Source organism: Panthera uncia, assembly GCF_023721935.1.
Source record: "Panthera uncia isolate 11264 chromosome B3 unlocalized genomic scaffold, Puncia_PCG_1.0 HiC_scaffold_1, whole genome shotgun sequence".
Classification (NCBI taxonomy): domain Eukaryota; kingdom Metazoa; phylum Chordata; class Mammalia; order Carnivora; family Felidae; genus Panthera; species Panthera uncia.
In genome coordinates this window covers 98,735,010-98,753,482 of record NW_026057582.1, presented here as the reverse complement: position 1 = coordinate 98,753,482, position 18,473 = coordinate 98,735,010, and the positions used below count along the sequence as shown (strand labels likewise).

Here is an 18,473-nt window from a genome sequence, read left to right as displayed (position 1 = left end):
GGACTCTCTCTTTCTGTAGCCAGTCATAGACTCTCAGCTTCTCCCAAAATTCTTAGGCTGGTAGTTGGGCTAGAGATTTAGAACTAAAGAGTTAGTGTTGGATGGTATCCATTTTAGATAAAGGCTCCAAACTAATGTCCTGTATATGGGTGTAGAACAGGGGTTGACAGACCATGGCCTATGGGTCAGATCCAGCCTGCTCCCAGTTTTTGTAAATAATGGCTTACTGGAATATGGTCACACTAATTTGTTTGCATGTTATCTATGGCTGCTTTTGTACTAGAATGAAGAAATGAGTAGTTTGACAGAGACAAGCCTAAAATATTTATTGTTTGGCCCTTTACAGAAAAAGTTTGAGACCAGTGGTTCTCAGTCTTGCCTGCATAATGAAATACCGCATAATAAAATTACTGATGTCATAGTCCCACCCCCATGCTATTTGGGTCTGGGATTTGCTCTAGGTATCTTGAGTTTTAAAAGCTTTCCAAATGATTCTAACATGCCAAGCCAAGGTTGAGAACTACTGGTATAGAGCAGGAAGAACACTTGAGTAGTACAAACTGGTAATTTTAGTTCTTTATGTAATTTACTAGGTCAGAGTGTCAGAAATGCAGACAGTGGAGGGAGAAGAAGGTCCTATTTCATTAAGTGGCATATTTAAAAGGGTTCCGGGTGCTAGAAACAGGACAGAAGCTGTGCATATAGACTGTGGAAAATTCATGCAGCAAGAGAAAGGAAATACTATCCTAAAAACTCACAAGTAGAGCAAGGCTCTGGAAGTTATTTTCTATAGAAACCAAAAGAAAATTCTAAAAGATTCTCTAGCAGTCTCGGTAGGATACAAAAAGTGAACTCTGAAAAGTAGATTGTAAACTTGTGGTTTCCAACCGAGATTCTGTAAACATGTCTTGTAAGGTCTGTGTATTGTTTTTAGAAATTTTGAGTGAGTTGACAGCACTTAAAAATAGATTCCACATAAAAACTGAAATTTGTAGCTTCTGTTGAAAAAATCAGATCTTTCAGCAGTGAGGCTGAATTGCATTACCTCTGTCTTTTTGAACAGTATATTCCTAAAGCCATTAGGTGAGGACAAGTAAGGTGGGCATCCATGCCAAGTGGGGGGAGCTATAGTGGCACACAACAGGGTGTTAGAGCCTGAGCAAAGTAGGGAGGGTGCGGAATGGGGAAGAAGACCAATATGAGGTGTTAAAGCCCAAGCAGGTGAGAAGGGCACCTTGTGGCGGGGCAGCTGGCTTGGGATATCTGAGTACAAGTGTTGTGTGAGAAGGGTGTCTACATAGGAGGGGCAATTCTGCCAGGGCTCCTTGGAGAAACAGCTGATTCGAGGGCTGGGGTAGGGAAAGAATAAGATAAACCTAGAATTAATTGTGCCAGAAAGTAAAGTTGCTCAAAGACTGGTAGGGACATGTTCAAAAGACACACTGTGATAATAATGGATTATAAACCCATTGAATACAATAGGAAACCATGAGGCAATACTGAGTGAAATGAGCAAGTTGAAAGTTTGATGAAGAAGGGGATATTTTTGTAGCTCCAAGTTATATCCCTACAGAAGACTCACTGACTACAAAAAAGAAGAGTGTCTCTATGGTGAAGTTTGGCAGGTATCACCTTTTAGTCTAGTGATCAAGTTAACATACCAGTCACAAGATCAAAAACCTGTGTCATCTGATGGAATGCGATGTGAACAACACAGCATCACTTCTGTGATATTCTTACTAAAGATGTATGACCTGAATCTAATCATAGGGACACATCTAAAAAACCAAAACTGAGGGACATATAATACAAAATAACTGGCCTGTAATCTTCAAAAGTGTCAAGGTTATATAAACCAAGCAAAGACTGTACAACTTCTCCAGATTTTAGGAGACTAAAGAAATACAGCAGCTAAAAGCAACGCGTAATTCTGAATTGGATAGTATTAGGACAAATGGCAAAACTTGAGGGGGTCTGAGGATTAAATGGTAGTAATGTATCAGTGCTAACTTACTGATCTTGATGATTGTATTGTGGTTATCTAGAAAACCCCTTATGGTGTAAAATTACATGCTAAGATGTTTAGGTATAACAGAGCATCATGCTAGCAATTTACTCTCAGATGGTTCCAGATTTTAAAAAGTTTGTTGTACTAGCAACTTTTCTATAAGTTTGAGATTCTTTCAAAATAAAACCAACTTAAAAATAAATTTGTATGTGAAAGCCTTTATGCACACATGAAGAAAGTGGCTTGGGGCATTTCCCACACATGTATTTTTATTTCAGTTTTTATTACTTTAATTATGTTGTCACTGCTGGATAAAAAAACAGTATAGAAGTAGTAGGCTGTTATAAGACTTCATATCATAGAAAATCTTAAATGGGGGTTTCTTGGGCTATAATTAGCAATAACTATATATGTAATACATCAGTCTATGTTAAACCAATGTGAAGGTTATAAAGTTGTAACTCTTTTGTATGATGCTTATTATTACTTACTGTCTTAAAACCAAATCTGAGTATTTTGAATTGCAAAATAGACTTAGAATTTATTAAGAATAGAAACAGTAATTTTTCTGTAAATAAGATTATACTAGTAATTTTTGAAGTTTTTGGTTGGCTAATTGATTATATGATTTAAGCTAGAAGTGAAAGTTTTACTTCCTTCTTAGACTGGGTAAACTTTGCTTGTAGAATGTGTATATCCTTCCATTTTTCATATTAAAAAAGACAATTAACCTTTAAATAAATTATTATAAATAATAGATGTTATGATTCAAATATATAATATTTATATATTATAATATATAAAATACAGTGAAAGCTAAGATTTATGATAAAATAATTTCATAGCAGTAGTCTGGGGCTTAAATTTCAAATGAAATAGAATAACAGGAAAAGGGGGGAGGCTCAAAAGAGAGAGACTTTAGTATTTGACGATTAGAAAAAAGCATAGGTTCAAGATTATTTTAAAAATTTATCTAGAAGTAGAATTTAAAGTAACTAATATACCCTCTAAGCCCCTGGAGAATCTAAAGGCAAACAGACATAGTTTATGAGAGAGAGAGAGAGAGAGAGAGAGAAATAAATAAATAAAATATTCAAACCATAAAATACTTAATAACATGGGAAAGTACAGTGTAAACTATATACAGGATGAACCTTAGTTTTGCATGTGAGTTTATCTGTGTGTATGACCACCATAGCTATATCTAGAAAAAAAACTGAAAGAAAAATAAGATTGAGTGGTTTCATCTAGGGTGTGAAATTATGGGCGTTTTTTGTCTTTTTCCTTAATATTTCTGTGACATTAAAAAAAGATCTGTATGTGCTTATATATGGTATCTGTACAACTCCCAATGAGCAAATGTTCTGAACAAATGTTCTTCAAAAATTAAAATGTAATATATATATATTTTATGTAATATAAAATATCCTAAAATATTTTATAGCTTTTTCAGTAGAGAAATCTGTTTCTTTCTAGGTTTATTGGTGGGCTGTATTACTTATGGGAATTGCCCTGATCATGCTAATGGCTGGATTTATTAAGATATGCAGTGTTCATACTCCAAGTAGTAATCCAAAGCTGCCTCCTCCTAAACCTCTTCCAGGTAAGACAGTCTGAGCGAGACTGTGTTTTTTTAACTCAGAACTGTTCAGCGGGCAGAATTGAATTCTAAATGAGTCTTTAGTAACTAATTTTATAGTACTTTCTCCTTGAAAATGAGATCACTGGATGAATTATTTAGTTGAGTTTTGAGTGTGTTCTTTGTGAATCCATTCTAACTTATGGCTGCCAATTTAATGCTAATCTGTCTTGAGTCACTAAAAATATTTAGACCTAGAAAAATTTATTTTTTGCCTGATACTTGTTTTCTTACTTTTCATATTCTAAAATCTTCCCTTTTTTTTTGTCTTTATTATGATAAACTACTTTTAAATGATTGGTTTTTCTATTCTAATAGCTGTACTTCTGCTATTGTTTCTAATGTTTATGCTCTTGAAATATTTCCTGGCACATAAACTCATTTTCCCTAGGGGTGATGCTTATGGGGAAATACAGATGACAGTCTGTGGGAGGGTCTTACGGTAGAGGCTTCAGTCACCAAGTAACCATAGTTACTCTCCATCTCTGAAAATAACTCCTGAGGTTTGGTCTCTACCCTTTACCTCTCATGGAGACACAGCTTCGGAGAGGAGGCTTTCTTTAGATTAGCTCCAGGGATTTGGAAAAGAAGAGTACGAGGCAACTGCTCCAGGTTATTTAGTCCCCATCTGTTTCTCCCTCACCTTCCCCAAGGTATTTGTGGCTTCTGTGCTGCCCTCAGAACGCCTGGACCAGAACTCTTCACTCTAGGAGTAGGGCATACATCATCCCATGACAGTGGCAGAGGAGAACAAGAGCTAACTGGCAGCTGTCCCTCTCCTACCTTGCACAGACTTCTCATGAAGCCTCTTGCCTCAGGCCACATCTACTACCCTACATAAAGTAGTTTAAAAGTAGGGGGTTCCTTACAGTTTTCTCTATTTTCCCTCAGTCGCTCCCCTGAATTTACCTATCGTGGGGCAAGAGAGCTCAGTAGTCTCAGTACTGCTTGCGACAGTATCTTGGCGGCAATCAGGAAATTGGATTTTGATGTTACTGCTTTTTGTAAATTGACAGTGTCAGCGCTCTAAAACTTATATTAATTTCTTAGGGATTCATAAGGGCCACATGACCCTCTTTAGATATGTTACCAATTATGGTCTCATGCAATGTAGCACTTCTTTTATTTGATTTCACCTTAAGCAAATTTCACCTTTAAAAACTTAAACCAACAACCCTATCATTTATTGAACCCTCACAAAAAAACACCTTTACTGAATTGTCATATAATCTTCACAGATTATATATATAGACTATATGAGTTCATTATTATCCCTGTTTTACAGACAAGGCATCTGAGTTTCAGAGAGGTTAAGTCATTTGCTCAAAGGCACTCAGTAATTTATTCCTCATGGATTCTGTCCTCAGAATTCATGTTCATCTAACAGTTGTGTCTGTTGAACACTTGAAATGTGGCTAGTTTAAATTGAGATGTGTTATAAATATAAAATACATACCAGACTTGGAAGGCTTCGCATATAAAAAAGAATGACATAGTTCATTAATACTTTTTTGTATTGATACACCTTGAAATGATAATATTTTGGCTATATTGAATTAAGTGATATAAAAAAAATTATGAACATTATTTTGCTGTCTTTTTGCCTTTTTTCATTACGGCTACCAGAAATTTTTAAATTACCTATACAATGCTGATCTAGAACCTTTCTTATTGAAGTGTTACCTTTGTTTTTTAAGATTAAAAAGCACACAGTAAATCCGTTTTACTTTTGTGATTCACAGGCACTTTAAAGAGGAGGAGACCTCCACAGCCCATTCAGCAGCCCCAGCGTCAGAGGCCCCGGGAGAGTTATCAAATGGGACACATGAGACGTTAACTGCAGCTTTTGCCTTGGTTCTTCCTAGTGCCTACAATGGGAAAACTTCACTCCAAAGAGACACCTATTAAATCATCATCCCCAAACTAAACCCTCACAAATACAGTCGAAGAAAAAATGGCAAGAGATCATGTCCTCAGACCAGGTGGAATTACATAAGTTTTAAAGCCTGAAAATTCCAATTTGGGGGTGGGGGGGTGGAAAAGGAACCCAATTTTCTTATGGACAACTATTTTTAACGTAATGGCACAAAGTCTTAGAATATTATTATGTGCCCCGTGTTCCCTGTTCTTCGTTGCTGCATTTTCTTCACTTGCAGGCAAACTTGGCTCTCGATAAACTTTTATCACAAATTGAAATATATATATATTTTTTTCAACTGCCAATCAAGGCTAAGGAGGCTCGACCACCTCAACATTGGAGACATCACTTGCCAATGTACATACCTTGTTATATGCAGACATGTATTTCTTACGTACACTGTACTTCTGTGTGCAATTGTAAACAGAAATTGCAATATGGATGTTTCTTTGTATTATAAAATTTTTCCGCTCTTAATGAAAAATTACTGTTTAATTGACATACTCAGGATAACAGAGAATGGTGGTATTCAGTGGTCCAGGATTCTGTAATGCTTTACACAGGCAGTTTTGAAGTGAGAATCCATTTACCTTTTTATAATGATGGAGTTGGTTCTGATACTCATCTTGTCTTCATCAAATGGCTGCTAAGAGCACATGAGTGGCTATGCTGAGGAACACAGTTACGTGTGCAAACTGGACATACGCAGCATACTACTTCAGAGTTAGTTCTTACGCAAATGTCTGATTTCTGCTTACTTATTTTAAACCTTCTAATTCAATTCCAGTTTTGAATCGATAGGTGAAATTTTATTCATGCTTTGGTAGAAATTACGTCAATGAAATGACTTCTTTTTGTTTGTAGCCTGTTATTTGTGCTTTCCATATATCTAAAGTATGCTAATTATGTTTTTGGTTTTCTCCGACCTGGAAAAGAAAAGCTGGGTCTTTTATTTTATCAAAATACCGAAACAATTTTTTCAGCATATTCTCACTGATCATTGGTAACCACTAAAGAAGGGTGATTTGCTCAACTAGTAGTTAAAATTGTAGATAGGCCTTCTGACATTTTTTTTCCCTAAAATATTTTAACAATGAAGGTGAAACAGCACAATGTCCCGTTCCAAATTTATTTTTTAAACAGATGTAAATAATTGGCTTTTTAAAGAAAGCAAAAGCATTTAATGTATTAACAGGCGTATTGCTATGCAGAAATGGAAGGGGGCATTACAAAAAAATTTTAAGCTTGTGACGTATTTATTGCTTCTGTTTTCCAACTACATCACTTAAATTAGAAGTAAACAGCTATGATTTTTCTGGCTTCACATAGGAGGCAAATTTAGGGAACAGTGAAAAGATTTGTGTTTTGGCTTTTTTTTTTCCTTTTTGTTTCTTAAGAGTATAAGGTTTACACAATCATTCTCATAATGTGACGCAAGCCAGCAAGGCCAAAAATGCTAGAGAAAATAATGGGATCTCTTCCTTGTAAACTTGTACAGTATGTGGTGACTTTTTTCAAAATACAGCTTTTTGTACATGATTTAGAGACAAATTTTGTACATGAAACTCCAGATAGACTATAAATAATTCTAAACAAACAAGTAGGTAGATATGTATGTAATTGCTTTTAAATCATTTAAATGCCTTTGTTTTTGGACTGTGCAAAGGTTGGAAGTGGGTTTGCATTTCTAAAATGGTGACTTTTATTCTGCAAGAGTTCTTAGTAACTTCTTGAGTGTGGTAGACTTTGGAACATGTACATTTTTTGCCTGTAATGTTATCCTGTGGTAGGGTTTTGGCAGGTACACACTGCCCTATTTTATTTTGAGTCTAAGTTAAATGTTTTCTGACAAGAGATACGTGCACTGAACTCTTTCCACTGCAAATCAAGATGTGGTAAAACAAAAGGATCAAGACAAATGAGATCTAATACTACTGTCAGTTTAATGTCCACTGTGTTTTATACAGTATCTTTTTGTTCACTTTGGAAATTTTTACTAAAAATTGCAAAAAATAAAGTATTGTGCAAAGATGTAAGGTTTTTTGAAACTTGAAATGCATTAATAAATAGACTTGATGAAATCAACTCAAAGGTTCCATACTCTTTGAACTCTGAGAACTATCAAAAGAAGCTTCCCACAAAGCAGCTTTTCCTTACTAACTGAAAGCGATTATTAAGCAGAAAGACGATTGTCTCTTTTCCTGCACATACAGATATTATTCCTAGTTAGGAGTCCATGAAAAAATTTATGATTAGATCTCTCTGTATCTACACACAATGATCATTTTAAAAAACACTTAACTGCTTTACGTTATTTCTAAATAATATTCAAAATGTTTAAAAGTCTTTGTCTTGGTAGAAAAGCAGAGTCATTTTGGAAACCATGGTCTTACATGTATTTCGCAAAGGTTTGAATACTAAGTACCTCATTTATTTTCAAAGTCTATTTTAGTAAAAAACTATGTTTTAAAATTTGGAGCCACATTTTCCTGTTTTGTCAGATTCATAGCAAATAAGGAGAGAACTGACACTTCAGTCTTAATCTGGGAAAAGAATTATAAGACCAGAATGGTGCCCTGCACAGAATAATCTGCCCCCCAATTTAAAAAAAAAAATCAAGACCAGCTACAACTAAGTAGTATTTGTTAAATGGGTAAGTATGCAATACTTTTAGTTACTGTGATTTACAAACATCAAAGTATATCATACTTAATTTTGCTTCTGAAGGCATTAATACTGATTAATTCAGATGATTGCAAATGTGTTGTTTTTACTTAGAATTGAATGCCTAAATTTTGTTGAGAATGTTTTTGCCCCTAAGTTTTCTAAATTCAGACAACAACTCACAAGCAAAATCAATAAAGTAAATGATTACAGTTTTTAAAGTTAGTGTTCCCTATAGCTTCAGGCAAGATCTAAGTTTGGGGAAGGACTTTTTAAAGGGAAAGAAAATTGATCTGATCAACCTTGTTTTCTGAGGTGTCTTCAGCCCTCTGTGTTTGGGTACTTCATTTTTGTCATATTCACAGGCTAGTGAAAACCGAAGATTTCTCCAAATTGAGCAAACTCCCTTCCACTTCTTTCTCTGTCTGCGCAGCTGGTACGTGTTAAGATTAATAATAATTATTATTTCTCCAAAGATGGGATTAGTGTCCTTGGCTGTGCAGTTGTGGGGGCTTGTGCTTCAGGAGGCTTTTAATTTCTTGTTAGTAAGTGTTTCTAATGAAAAGTATAAGAGGGTGTAGTAAACACATTGCAAAACTGGACAGCCCATATTTGGGGTTAAGAGAGGAGATGTTCCTTATCTAGATTGAAAGGGTCAGTGTCTCCCCAAACTGGAGAGATGTTAGATACAGCTTGAAAGCAGCTGCCAGGGACAGTTTATCTATCTTTAAAGTAGTCTAAATTTGCAATAAATTGTAAGTTTCTTGAAAACCTTTTTTAAAAAATTTTTTAAAGTTTATTATTTATTTTTAAGACAGAGCACAAGCAGGGGAGGGGCAGAGAGAGGGAGAGGGAGACACAGAATTTGAAGCAGGCTCCAGGCTCTGAGCAGTCAGTAGAGCCCGATGTGGGGCCTGAACTCCTGAATCTCGAGATTGTGACCTGAACTGAAGTCAGACCCTTAAGCTACTGAGCTACCCTGGCGCCCCCTTGAAAACATTTTTTGACTTCTAAGTAATAAATATGGTCACTTTGCCCCACAACTCAGTTTCAGTTTCAGCGTTTCTGGTTTTAAGTTCTTGATTAAGAACAACTTTCGTTTAAATCTCTTTTTCCATCTATTACCACTTTGGTTTTTCCACTATTGTGTCTGTATCCAATCCTTTATATTACTAGCATACAAAGTGAGCCCTTATGTGCTGCTATATTACAATTTTGTTTGTGTGTCTTAGATACATACATGGGTGCACTATTTTCAGTAGAAATTCATATATTCTATAATTGATAAGCCCTTCAGAGTGTGTGCTCTCTCCCATAAAAAACAATGGGATGCTAGGTAAAATGGAGGGTTGAACAAAATATTTATTAGCCTCTGCTCTTTCCTAAAATCTCCACTAAGTCATAGTGACTGGGGAAAGAAGAGAGCATAATCCAACAAGGACAAGGAATGTTGAAGAGAAGACAACAAAAACAAAATTTTAGAAACTGGAAAGCAGAAAGAGTAGTGTCTGATTTGGCAGATCCAGGGAAACCAAGTCCTAAACCAGCGGTGGAAGCAGGAGAATGGCCCAGTTTGCCCTGGTAAGATTTTGGGATATAGCCTTCAAGACTTCCTTTCTAGGCATGTGGCTAAAGGCATAATATGAACACTTCTGTACCCACCTTTCTTATTTAACAATATATTGATACGGTATCTACATCATTTTAATGACTGTGAAGACTTCATTCTATGGATGTACTGTACATTGTTAAAATTAACCAATTCCCTGTTGTTTGTACTTAGAGATTTTTATACTATTTATTATTTTAAACAGTCCTACAAGGAAAATCCTGAACCTTAATAAATTCCTAAAGGTGGAATTAATTGGGTTAAAGGTTTTTTTGAAGGTCATGGATAAAAATTATGATATTGTCTTTCAGATAGATGGTACCAAGTTATACTCCCACTATTAACATAGAAGAATAGTTCCACCATTAGCATATTACATATTATATAATTTTTTAAAACTAATCTCCACACCCAACGTGAGGCTTGAACCTATGACCTTGAGATCAAGAGTCGCACACTCTACTGACAGCCAGCCATGTGCCCCAGCGTATTATGTAACTATTTTAAAATCTGAGAGCCCCAGGCTTAAAATTTCACATGTATGCAGCTACATGAATTTGTGAGAAATAGTAGAAGACTGCTTCTTAATTGACTTCAGTAGCTTTGAACATAATTCAAATGGAGGTCAAATGTAGTGCCCCAGTTGTGGTCTCTAAACGCCATTTTCTTCAAAGAAACAGGACATCCTTGATAAATGGCTAATTCCAGATCTAGAGGAAGAAATGTACAAGAAGAGCCTAAAAACCACTGTATCCTACCAGAGAGCAAAGTAAGGCATTAAAGGTCTGTCAAAAAAGATTCAGGAGGCACCTTGAAGAAGTTCCCACCGGCCACAGCTAATTTTAGCAACAGGATAGTATCTGCAAGAGATTGAAGCTCATGTTATGTTTTACTCTAGGAGTTTACAAAATCATAGTTACCCGTGGAACATACTCTTTTTGTCTTTTGTTTGTTTGTTTGTTTTGAGAGAAAGAGGGAGAGAATACACGAGCCAGGGAGGGACAGAGAGAGAGAATCCCAAGCATGCTCTGTGAAGCACAGAACCTGACGCAGGGCTCAGTCTCACAAACCGTGAGATCATGACCTGAGCTGAAACCAAGAGTTAGATGCTTAACCTACTGAGCCACCCAGGCGCCCCTGGAATATAGTCTTAAAGAAATATACCAGCTAAGAAGTTAAAGAGGAATGATAAGATATCACCATTTTATCCCACAAAGATTAACGGGTCTAGACAGTGATCACCCGTGACTTCACAAAGAGCACACATTTGGTGCTTCCTAATGGAAATACACATACCACTTAGGAAGCAGTCCTTCCAAAAGTTGAATCTGATCCTGACTGAGCCTCCGTAGCCAACCACCTCTTTACTAGACATACAGGAAAGAAAGGAGCATGTTAAATGATACCAGGAGAGATTCAATCGTCAAAATCCAGACTCTGGAAAAACTATAGTGCAAGTAACCCTGTTTCTTTAACAACTGAATTGCAAGGGGGGAAGAAAAAGATGGATTGGAAGTGACGTAAGAGATATATCTACCAAGACAATTTATGGGCTTATTAGGATCCTGATTTGAATAAACTTAATAAAAAAATGAGACCATGGGGGAAGTTTGAAAACTAATTGAATATTTGATGACTTTAAGGATTTTAATGATTATTTTTAGGTATGATAATGGCATTGTGGTTACGTTTTTACAAGGAACCCTATTAGAGATGGGAATTGAAATACATTAAAAAATGTAATAATAGGGTATTTAGGAGTTGCTTAAAAATAATTGAGGAGTTAGAGTTGGGTAGTTGTCGGAATATATGTGAAACAAGAGTGACCATGAGTTGACAATTATTGAAACTGGGTGATGAATACTTGGGAATTCATTATACAGGTACTATTTTCTCTACCTGTGTTTATATTAGAAATTTCCCATGAAAGGTGTTTTTTTTTTTTTAATGTGAATCAAATTCATACAGAAACTCATTATTGTTTTTGTTTTAATAATTCATGATAATGGCCTGTACTTACAGTAATTTTGTATAATGATTTTTTTCCACTGGAATTAAACTTGAATCAGTCAAGCTAACGTAATTAATTATATTCTGCTCCAGTTACAATGAATGATTAATTGATTTCCACTGCTAGGGTAAATGCTTGAAGCTGTCAGTCATTTCAGCAGTCGTAGTAAGCAGGCCACTACATCCCTCCTTGCTCACTAGTTCATCTTGCTAACTATTTAAGGGGAATATTTAGTTTTTGTTAAACCATGTCAGGGTCCGTGATTAGGTTTTTTTCACATTTAACCTGTGTGTCCCATATTAGAATAAATGTTAAGTAACTCAGTACAGTAAACTAGGTTCTACTCTTTCTTGTTGAAATGATAATGATCCCCAGAGGTGGAAATGTGTCTTTAAGAAGATATCCTAGAGGGATACATGGGTGGATCAGTTGGTTAGGTGGTTAGGTGTCCGACTTCGGCTCAGGTCGCGATCTCATGGTTCAGGAGTTCGAGCCCCGTATCAGGCTCTGTGCTGACAACTCAGAGCCTGGATCCTGCTTCAGATTCTGTTTCTCCCTCTCTGTCCCTTACCTGCTCGTGCTCTGTCTCTCTCTCTCTCTCTATCTCAAAAGTAAATAAATATTAATTAAAAATAAAATTAATTAAAAAATATCCTGGGGTTGTTTGTTCTTGGTATGAAGAAATGAGAATAATTTGATATGGTGTAGGCGGTCTTCCATAAAAAGTAATTCCATTACATGAGTTTTCAAAATAATTTTGGGAAGGTGAATGCTGAACAAATTAAGCAATTCTTCATTCTAAATGTATATTTTATTTATCCCCCCTCTGCCTTTGGGCATGGGAGTTTTACTTTGTATTTCTAAACAAAAAAGTCTGCCTTTTATAAATTGAGGTGTCGATATGTTGTGATTAATTTTCATTATTTAGTTTTGTGATTGTAGTTAATTTTCATTTTCCATCAGTCCCTATTAGTAGCACCTCTGATGTAATGAAATGACCTTTCCACCATTTTTCCCCCTGCTTCCTTGAAATCTTACCAGAGGATGTTTGGAATTCTTTGGCTCCTGTGGTGTGCATATGCTGGTTGGCATGCGTTGGTTACCTCAGTTATTCATTGGGCAGATAGTTCTTTTTGTTTTTTTAATGTTTTTTATTTTTGAGAGTGAGAGAAAGAGAGACAGAGTGCAAGTGGGGGAGTGACAGAGGGAGACACAGAATCCGAAGCAGGCTCCAGACTCAGCTCTCAGCACAGAGCCCCAAATGGGGGTCAAACCCATGAACCTCAAGATCATGACCTGGGCTGAAGTTGGATGCTCAGCTGACTGAGCCACCCAGGTGCCCCTGGGCAGATAATTGGTTGTGCCCGCACCTCTGCTGGATAATAGGAATGTAGCGGTGCGCGTAACAATTTCCCCCACCCCGTGAAGCTTACTATCTGGTAGGTAAGACAGATGGATTTTAATCAAATAATCATGTGGGTACATGTACAATTCCAGCCCTGATAAGTGCTACGAAGGGAACACCTCTGGTGATCCAAGAGCTGATCATGTAGGGATGGGACTGAGGGAGAAGGTGAGACCCAGTCGGGAAGTTCAGGGAAGGCTTCCCCAAGAAGGTGATGCTTGAGCCCAAATCTGAGTTGAGGAAAGGCTCAGTGGCGCAAACAGAGTTCTTAAGAAATGGTGAATGGTTATGTCCTGGGTACTGATAGCTAATTTTTCTTTGGGGAAAGGTAATGTTTTTTCGCTCTTGATTTTATTATATGGAAACCTAGCCATTCACATTCCCTGGTGTAGTTTTTAAAGGTGATTTTTCATTTTTGCTCAGCATTGTATTCATTTACTGAAAGCTGGCTTCTTCTTTGGCAGATGTGTTATACTTGGTGGTGGTTCTTAAGGATGTTGGCCTCCCAGTTATGGAGGGTGTGAAAGGCCCCTGGCTTTTCAGACCTTTTCTTCTGAATCAGGACTACCATAAACTCGGGATCAGGACATCTAACTTCGTATCATGCTTCGTGAGGTGACGCTCAGATCTGCTCTCTGGCATTCTTTGCATGCTTCTGTCACAGCACATACCACACCGTGGGGTAACCCTGCTTCATCTAAGCCAAGCTCTGGAATCATCTATACGCAGTGGCTACCTCAATTCCCATTCACTTATCCAACTCCCAGGGGCGGCAGTCCATGCTTTGAGGGAGCTCATGGTCTAGTAGAAAAAAAGAACCCAACAATCATAATGCTGAGGGATTTGTGCTGTAAAATAAACAGATACAGCGTGGCTAGAAACTCAGAGGAGTTGCACGTGTGGGCCAACATGACTTCTGAAAGGAGATATACTTGAGCTGAGTTTTAGGGTTCTAGTTTGCTCTGACTTACCCAAATTTGTCACAAGCTTTGAGCCATGATGTAATTGCAGGGCAGTTCCTTGCCTGCTCCATGCTCTGTCATACTTTCTTACCCATGGGTATGTTTTTCTCTCCGCTTGGATTGCCCCTTCGCTCTTGGTTCCTCCACGTTACTAGTCTCTGTGTCCTTGAACTTGGCTGTCATAAGTGTTCCAGAAATATTTGTATTTTAATAAAGGGTGTGTTCTTTGTAAATAGGCAATGAAGCTACTTTCACGAGATAAGCACAAAAGTTGGTCCCATTATAACACATTACTGATGTCCTTACTTATAACTTTTAACATCTCTGATTCTAAATCCCCTGGCTGCATGACCTCCTCTCTTTGCCCCCAAGGGAGAAACTCTCTTTCAAAATCTAATAAGCACTTGTGTTTATAGAAAATAAAATATACCCACCATCGTTTGCACAAATGGGAAAGGCACAGCTTAGCTTTGGACTGCGGAAGCAACAAATTGTAGCTCCTGGCAGAAGGAGAAGTGGATTCAGAAAGCTCGAATTAGAAATTAAATGAGGAGGCCCTAACTACTTCATGTGTGTGAACAAGTGTTTTCTTTAGCTAAATCACCTTTGGCAATTTTTATTTGACTATTTCATAATGAAAAGTAGAAGTGAAACTTTTTATGGATAGTATTTTCCTGCCACAAACCCCCTGATCAACATTTTTCTATAAAGTTTTCCTACAAAATTCTAGTTCTGTGGCATTTTAGACAAATATCTAGAAAAAAAAGAAAAAAAAAAAAGGTTGGGAGGGGGTATGGATCCTAGGGTCAAATGGAAATGCTGGGTTAAAATCAAACAAGTTTTTATTCATTTTTATTTTCATTTATTGATTTCATTTAAATGAAGTACCTTTTAGAGCCTCTACTATGATCTCTAAAAGGGCTTGGGAGTATGCAGTGCTTCTAATTAGCTCTTGTCCTTTTTGTCCCCTTAAAGAGTCTGGGCTCTGCAGAAGCATTTTGGGGACTGCTGCTTAGATGGCGGGTACGTTTGTCGGGTCCCTGACCAGGGACTGGTTCTCCTTACCTAAGGAGTTCTCACTGAGCTGGAGTTTCAAGAATGCTACATCTCTTGGTGTGGAGGGACAACTGGTTGCAGAGACTCAAGGGGACAGGTGATCTAGCCCCTCCTTGGCCTCTTAGAAGCAGCTCTGCTGTCTATGGTATTCATTAAAACAAGCTGCCTCGGACATTGGTCTTCATCTTTGTACCTTGTATCCCCTACTTAAAGATTTTGAGTATATGGAAATATTTATAAATTATACAAATGTGTTATTTCACTATTATGTACATTTGAAAAGATGTAAAACTGTTAAGGAACAAAATTAAAAGTCAATGGAAGTTGTACTATTTCTTCCCACATTCCAGTGAGTCATTTTTCACATACCTGGGTGTGTAAACATCCCACTTTGTAAACCTCTGGCTTTAGAGACAGAATCTACATATCTTTCAAATCACTAGCTGTCACCCTTCCTGAATTCCTGCGTTAAGTATGCTTTCCAGTGGAACATTGTAGCTGTTGAAGAATGCAGGCCACCTTTACATATTTACATCTAAAGATGTTGAAGACAGGGGCGCCTGGGTGGCTCAGTCAGTTGAGCGGCCGACTTCGGCTCAGGTCACGATCTCACACTCCGTGAGTTCGAGCCCCGCGTCGGGCTCTGAGCTGACAGCTCAGAGCCTGGAGCCCGTTTCAGATTCTGTGTCTCCCTCTCTCTGTGACCCTCCCCCGTTCATGCTCTGTCTCTCTCTGTCTCAAAAATAAATAAACGTTAAAAAAAAAATTAAAAAAAAAATAAAGATGTTGAAGACAGAGTAAGTGGAAAAAGCAAGTATTAATAAATATGTATGGTTTGATTTCTTGTATGTAAAATTAAAAAAAAATTTTAATGTTTTTATTTATTTTTGAGACAGACACAGAGCATGAGCAGGGGAGGAGCAAAGAGAGAGGGAGACACAGAATCCGAAGCAGGCTCCAGGCTCTGAGCTGTCAGCACAGAGCCTGATGCGGGGCTCAAACACACGGACTGTGAGATCATGACCTGAGCTGAAGTAGGACGCTTAACCGACTGAGCCACCCAGGTGCCCCACTTGTATGTAAAATTTTTTAAGTTTGTAAAAATGTATAATTTATATATAGAAAATGTCTAGATTGATACATTAAAAATGGTTGTTTCTGAGCACTGAAATTAAGGGTCTTGGGAAAGGAAGAGGATTATATTTTTCCATATTGTTTGCATTTTTTATGAACTTGGATTCTTTTTATAATAAATAATTTTCAAAGTCACTAAACCCATTGTGATGTCAAATATGTTACAACACATCGTTTTTTTCCTAAGTTTTATTTAAGTAATCTCTACCCCCAACGTGGGGCTCAAACTCATGACCCCAAGATGAAGAGTTGCATGCTCTACCGACTGAGCCAGTCAGGTGCCCCCAGTACATTGTTAATGTGGATTGTTGAAGTTGAGTGATGGTAACATTGGGCTTCATTATTCTATTTTTACTTTTATGTATGTTTAATATTTCCATAGCAAAAAATTAAACATAAATGAAAATAAATGCATTGCAAAAAAAAGTCTATAGAAATAAAGCACAGAGGTTTTTATTTTATTTTATTATTTTAGGGAGGAGAGTGAGTGGGGGAGAGGGGCAGAGGAGAGAGAGAGAGAAAGAAATTTTTTTTTTTTTTTTTTTTTTTTTTTTTACTTTTGAGACAGAGAATCCCAAGCAGGCTGTGCACCTTCAGCACAGGGCCCCACATGGGGTTCAAACTCACAAACCATGAGATCAGGATCTAAGCCAAAATCGGGAGTCAGATGCTTAACGGACTGAGCCACCCAGGAACTGAGAGAGAGAAAGAGAGACAGAGAGGGAGAGAGAGAGCGAATCTCAAGCAGACTCCATGCTCAGCAAAGAGCCCAATGTGGGGCTTGATCCCCCAACCCTGGGATCATGACCTGAGCTGAAATCAAGAATCAGACACCCAACCAACTGAGCCACCCAGGTTCCTCTAAGCCACATCATTAACAGTGTTTATCTTGTTGTTGGGAGAAAGAGAGTTGGGGAGTAGAGCTTCAGGTACCTTTCCTGGGATATGTTCTATGAGCATGTATTGCTTTTATTGTGGGAAAACACATAATTAAACAGAAACACACACACACTGCAGAGCCCCCAGTGCAAAGAGCTTCATGTGTAGACAGGAGTCTAAAATACTTATTTGACTTCCCAGATGCTTGTTAGTTTCTAAGGGAAAAGACAAAATGAACGTGCCAGCCAAGAGTGTTTAATGTACAGGGCTCACCTGTTCCATGTTAAGATCTTGAGGCTTGCTTTATAATATAAGGATTCTTGAGCTTGTTACATAATAAAACAAAGGTGAAACTCCAGGCATAAACAAAGCCCCTTGCATAGTTCCAGCAGCATCAGGGAGAGCACAGCTAGCAGTCTGCCGTAAATGAATTGCACTGTTATCTAGTTACCAGGTTCCAGAATATGAAAGACAGTATCTTTAAGTAGAGTATCTAATTATAGCGCTCACATGGGGCTCAGGGGAATTAATATGTACAGGACGTTCTCTGTTGCTTACTGCATGGTAGACTGCATTCATAGACATATAGAATCTAGAAGGAGGGAAATGATAGCTCATTAACTGTGTGACCTTGTAAAAGTCAGTTAAGCTCTAGGTACCTCATCTGTGAAGCAAGGATCATACCCCTAGGCACCTCAGGGTACTGAGATGAGGATTACGTGAGGATGTTTGGAAGGCACCTTGGATATGGTGAGTACTCATATGCCAACCATTCTTGTTTCCATGTGAAAAACTGCTCACTGAGCTGAGAACATTTAGCTTGCAAGCAGGTGTTCCCTGATTTTTAGTCTCTTCTCCTCAAACAGCCTTGTGGTTAGGGATGATTGGTCTTTGGTTAATCCCATTATCCTAGCCAAGTTTAGGAATGGGCTTGTAACTCAATCTGGCCCGTGAGATAGGAAGGGATTTCTACTTTTGCTTCTCTGGATGCTGTCTTGTCTTAAGCGTGCTGCCTGGAACCACAGTAGCCAACTTTCTCTCAGCAAGCCAACATTAAGGATGGTAGAGAAGAGAAAAGAGAAAAAAAAAAAAAAAAAAAAAAAAAAAAAAACCCCCTCCAGATAAACAAAAATTCTGAGATGTTAAATAAACCATCCCTGAAGTCCCCCCTACCTTCGAAATTACTTT

General features: G+C 37.5%; 1 protein-coding gene across 2 annotated transcripts in view; it reads left to right on the top strand.

Moving 5' to 3' along the window:
• ADAM10 (ADAM metallopeptidase domain 10) overlaps positions 1 to 7,650 on the top strand; it is a 136,968-nt gene extending 129,318 nt beyond the window's left edge. For both annotated transcript variants that reach the window (XM_049613711.1, XM_049613712.1), the window contains exons 15-16: positions 3,485 to 3,611; positions 5,390 to 7,650. In XM_049613711.1, the coding sequence (XP_049469668.1) occupies positions 3,485 to 3,611; positions 5,390 to 5,484 (222 nt within the window). In that variant the 3' untranslated portion in view covers positions 5,485 to 7,650. The remainder of the gene's footprint in view (positions 1 to 3,484; positions 3,612 to 5,389) is intronic.
• The last annotated feature ends 10,823 nt before the right edge of the window (positions 7,651 to 18,473 follow it).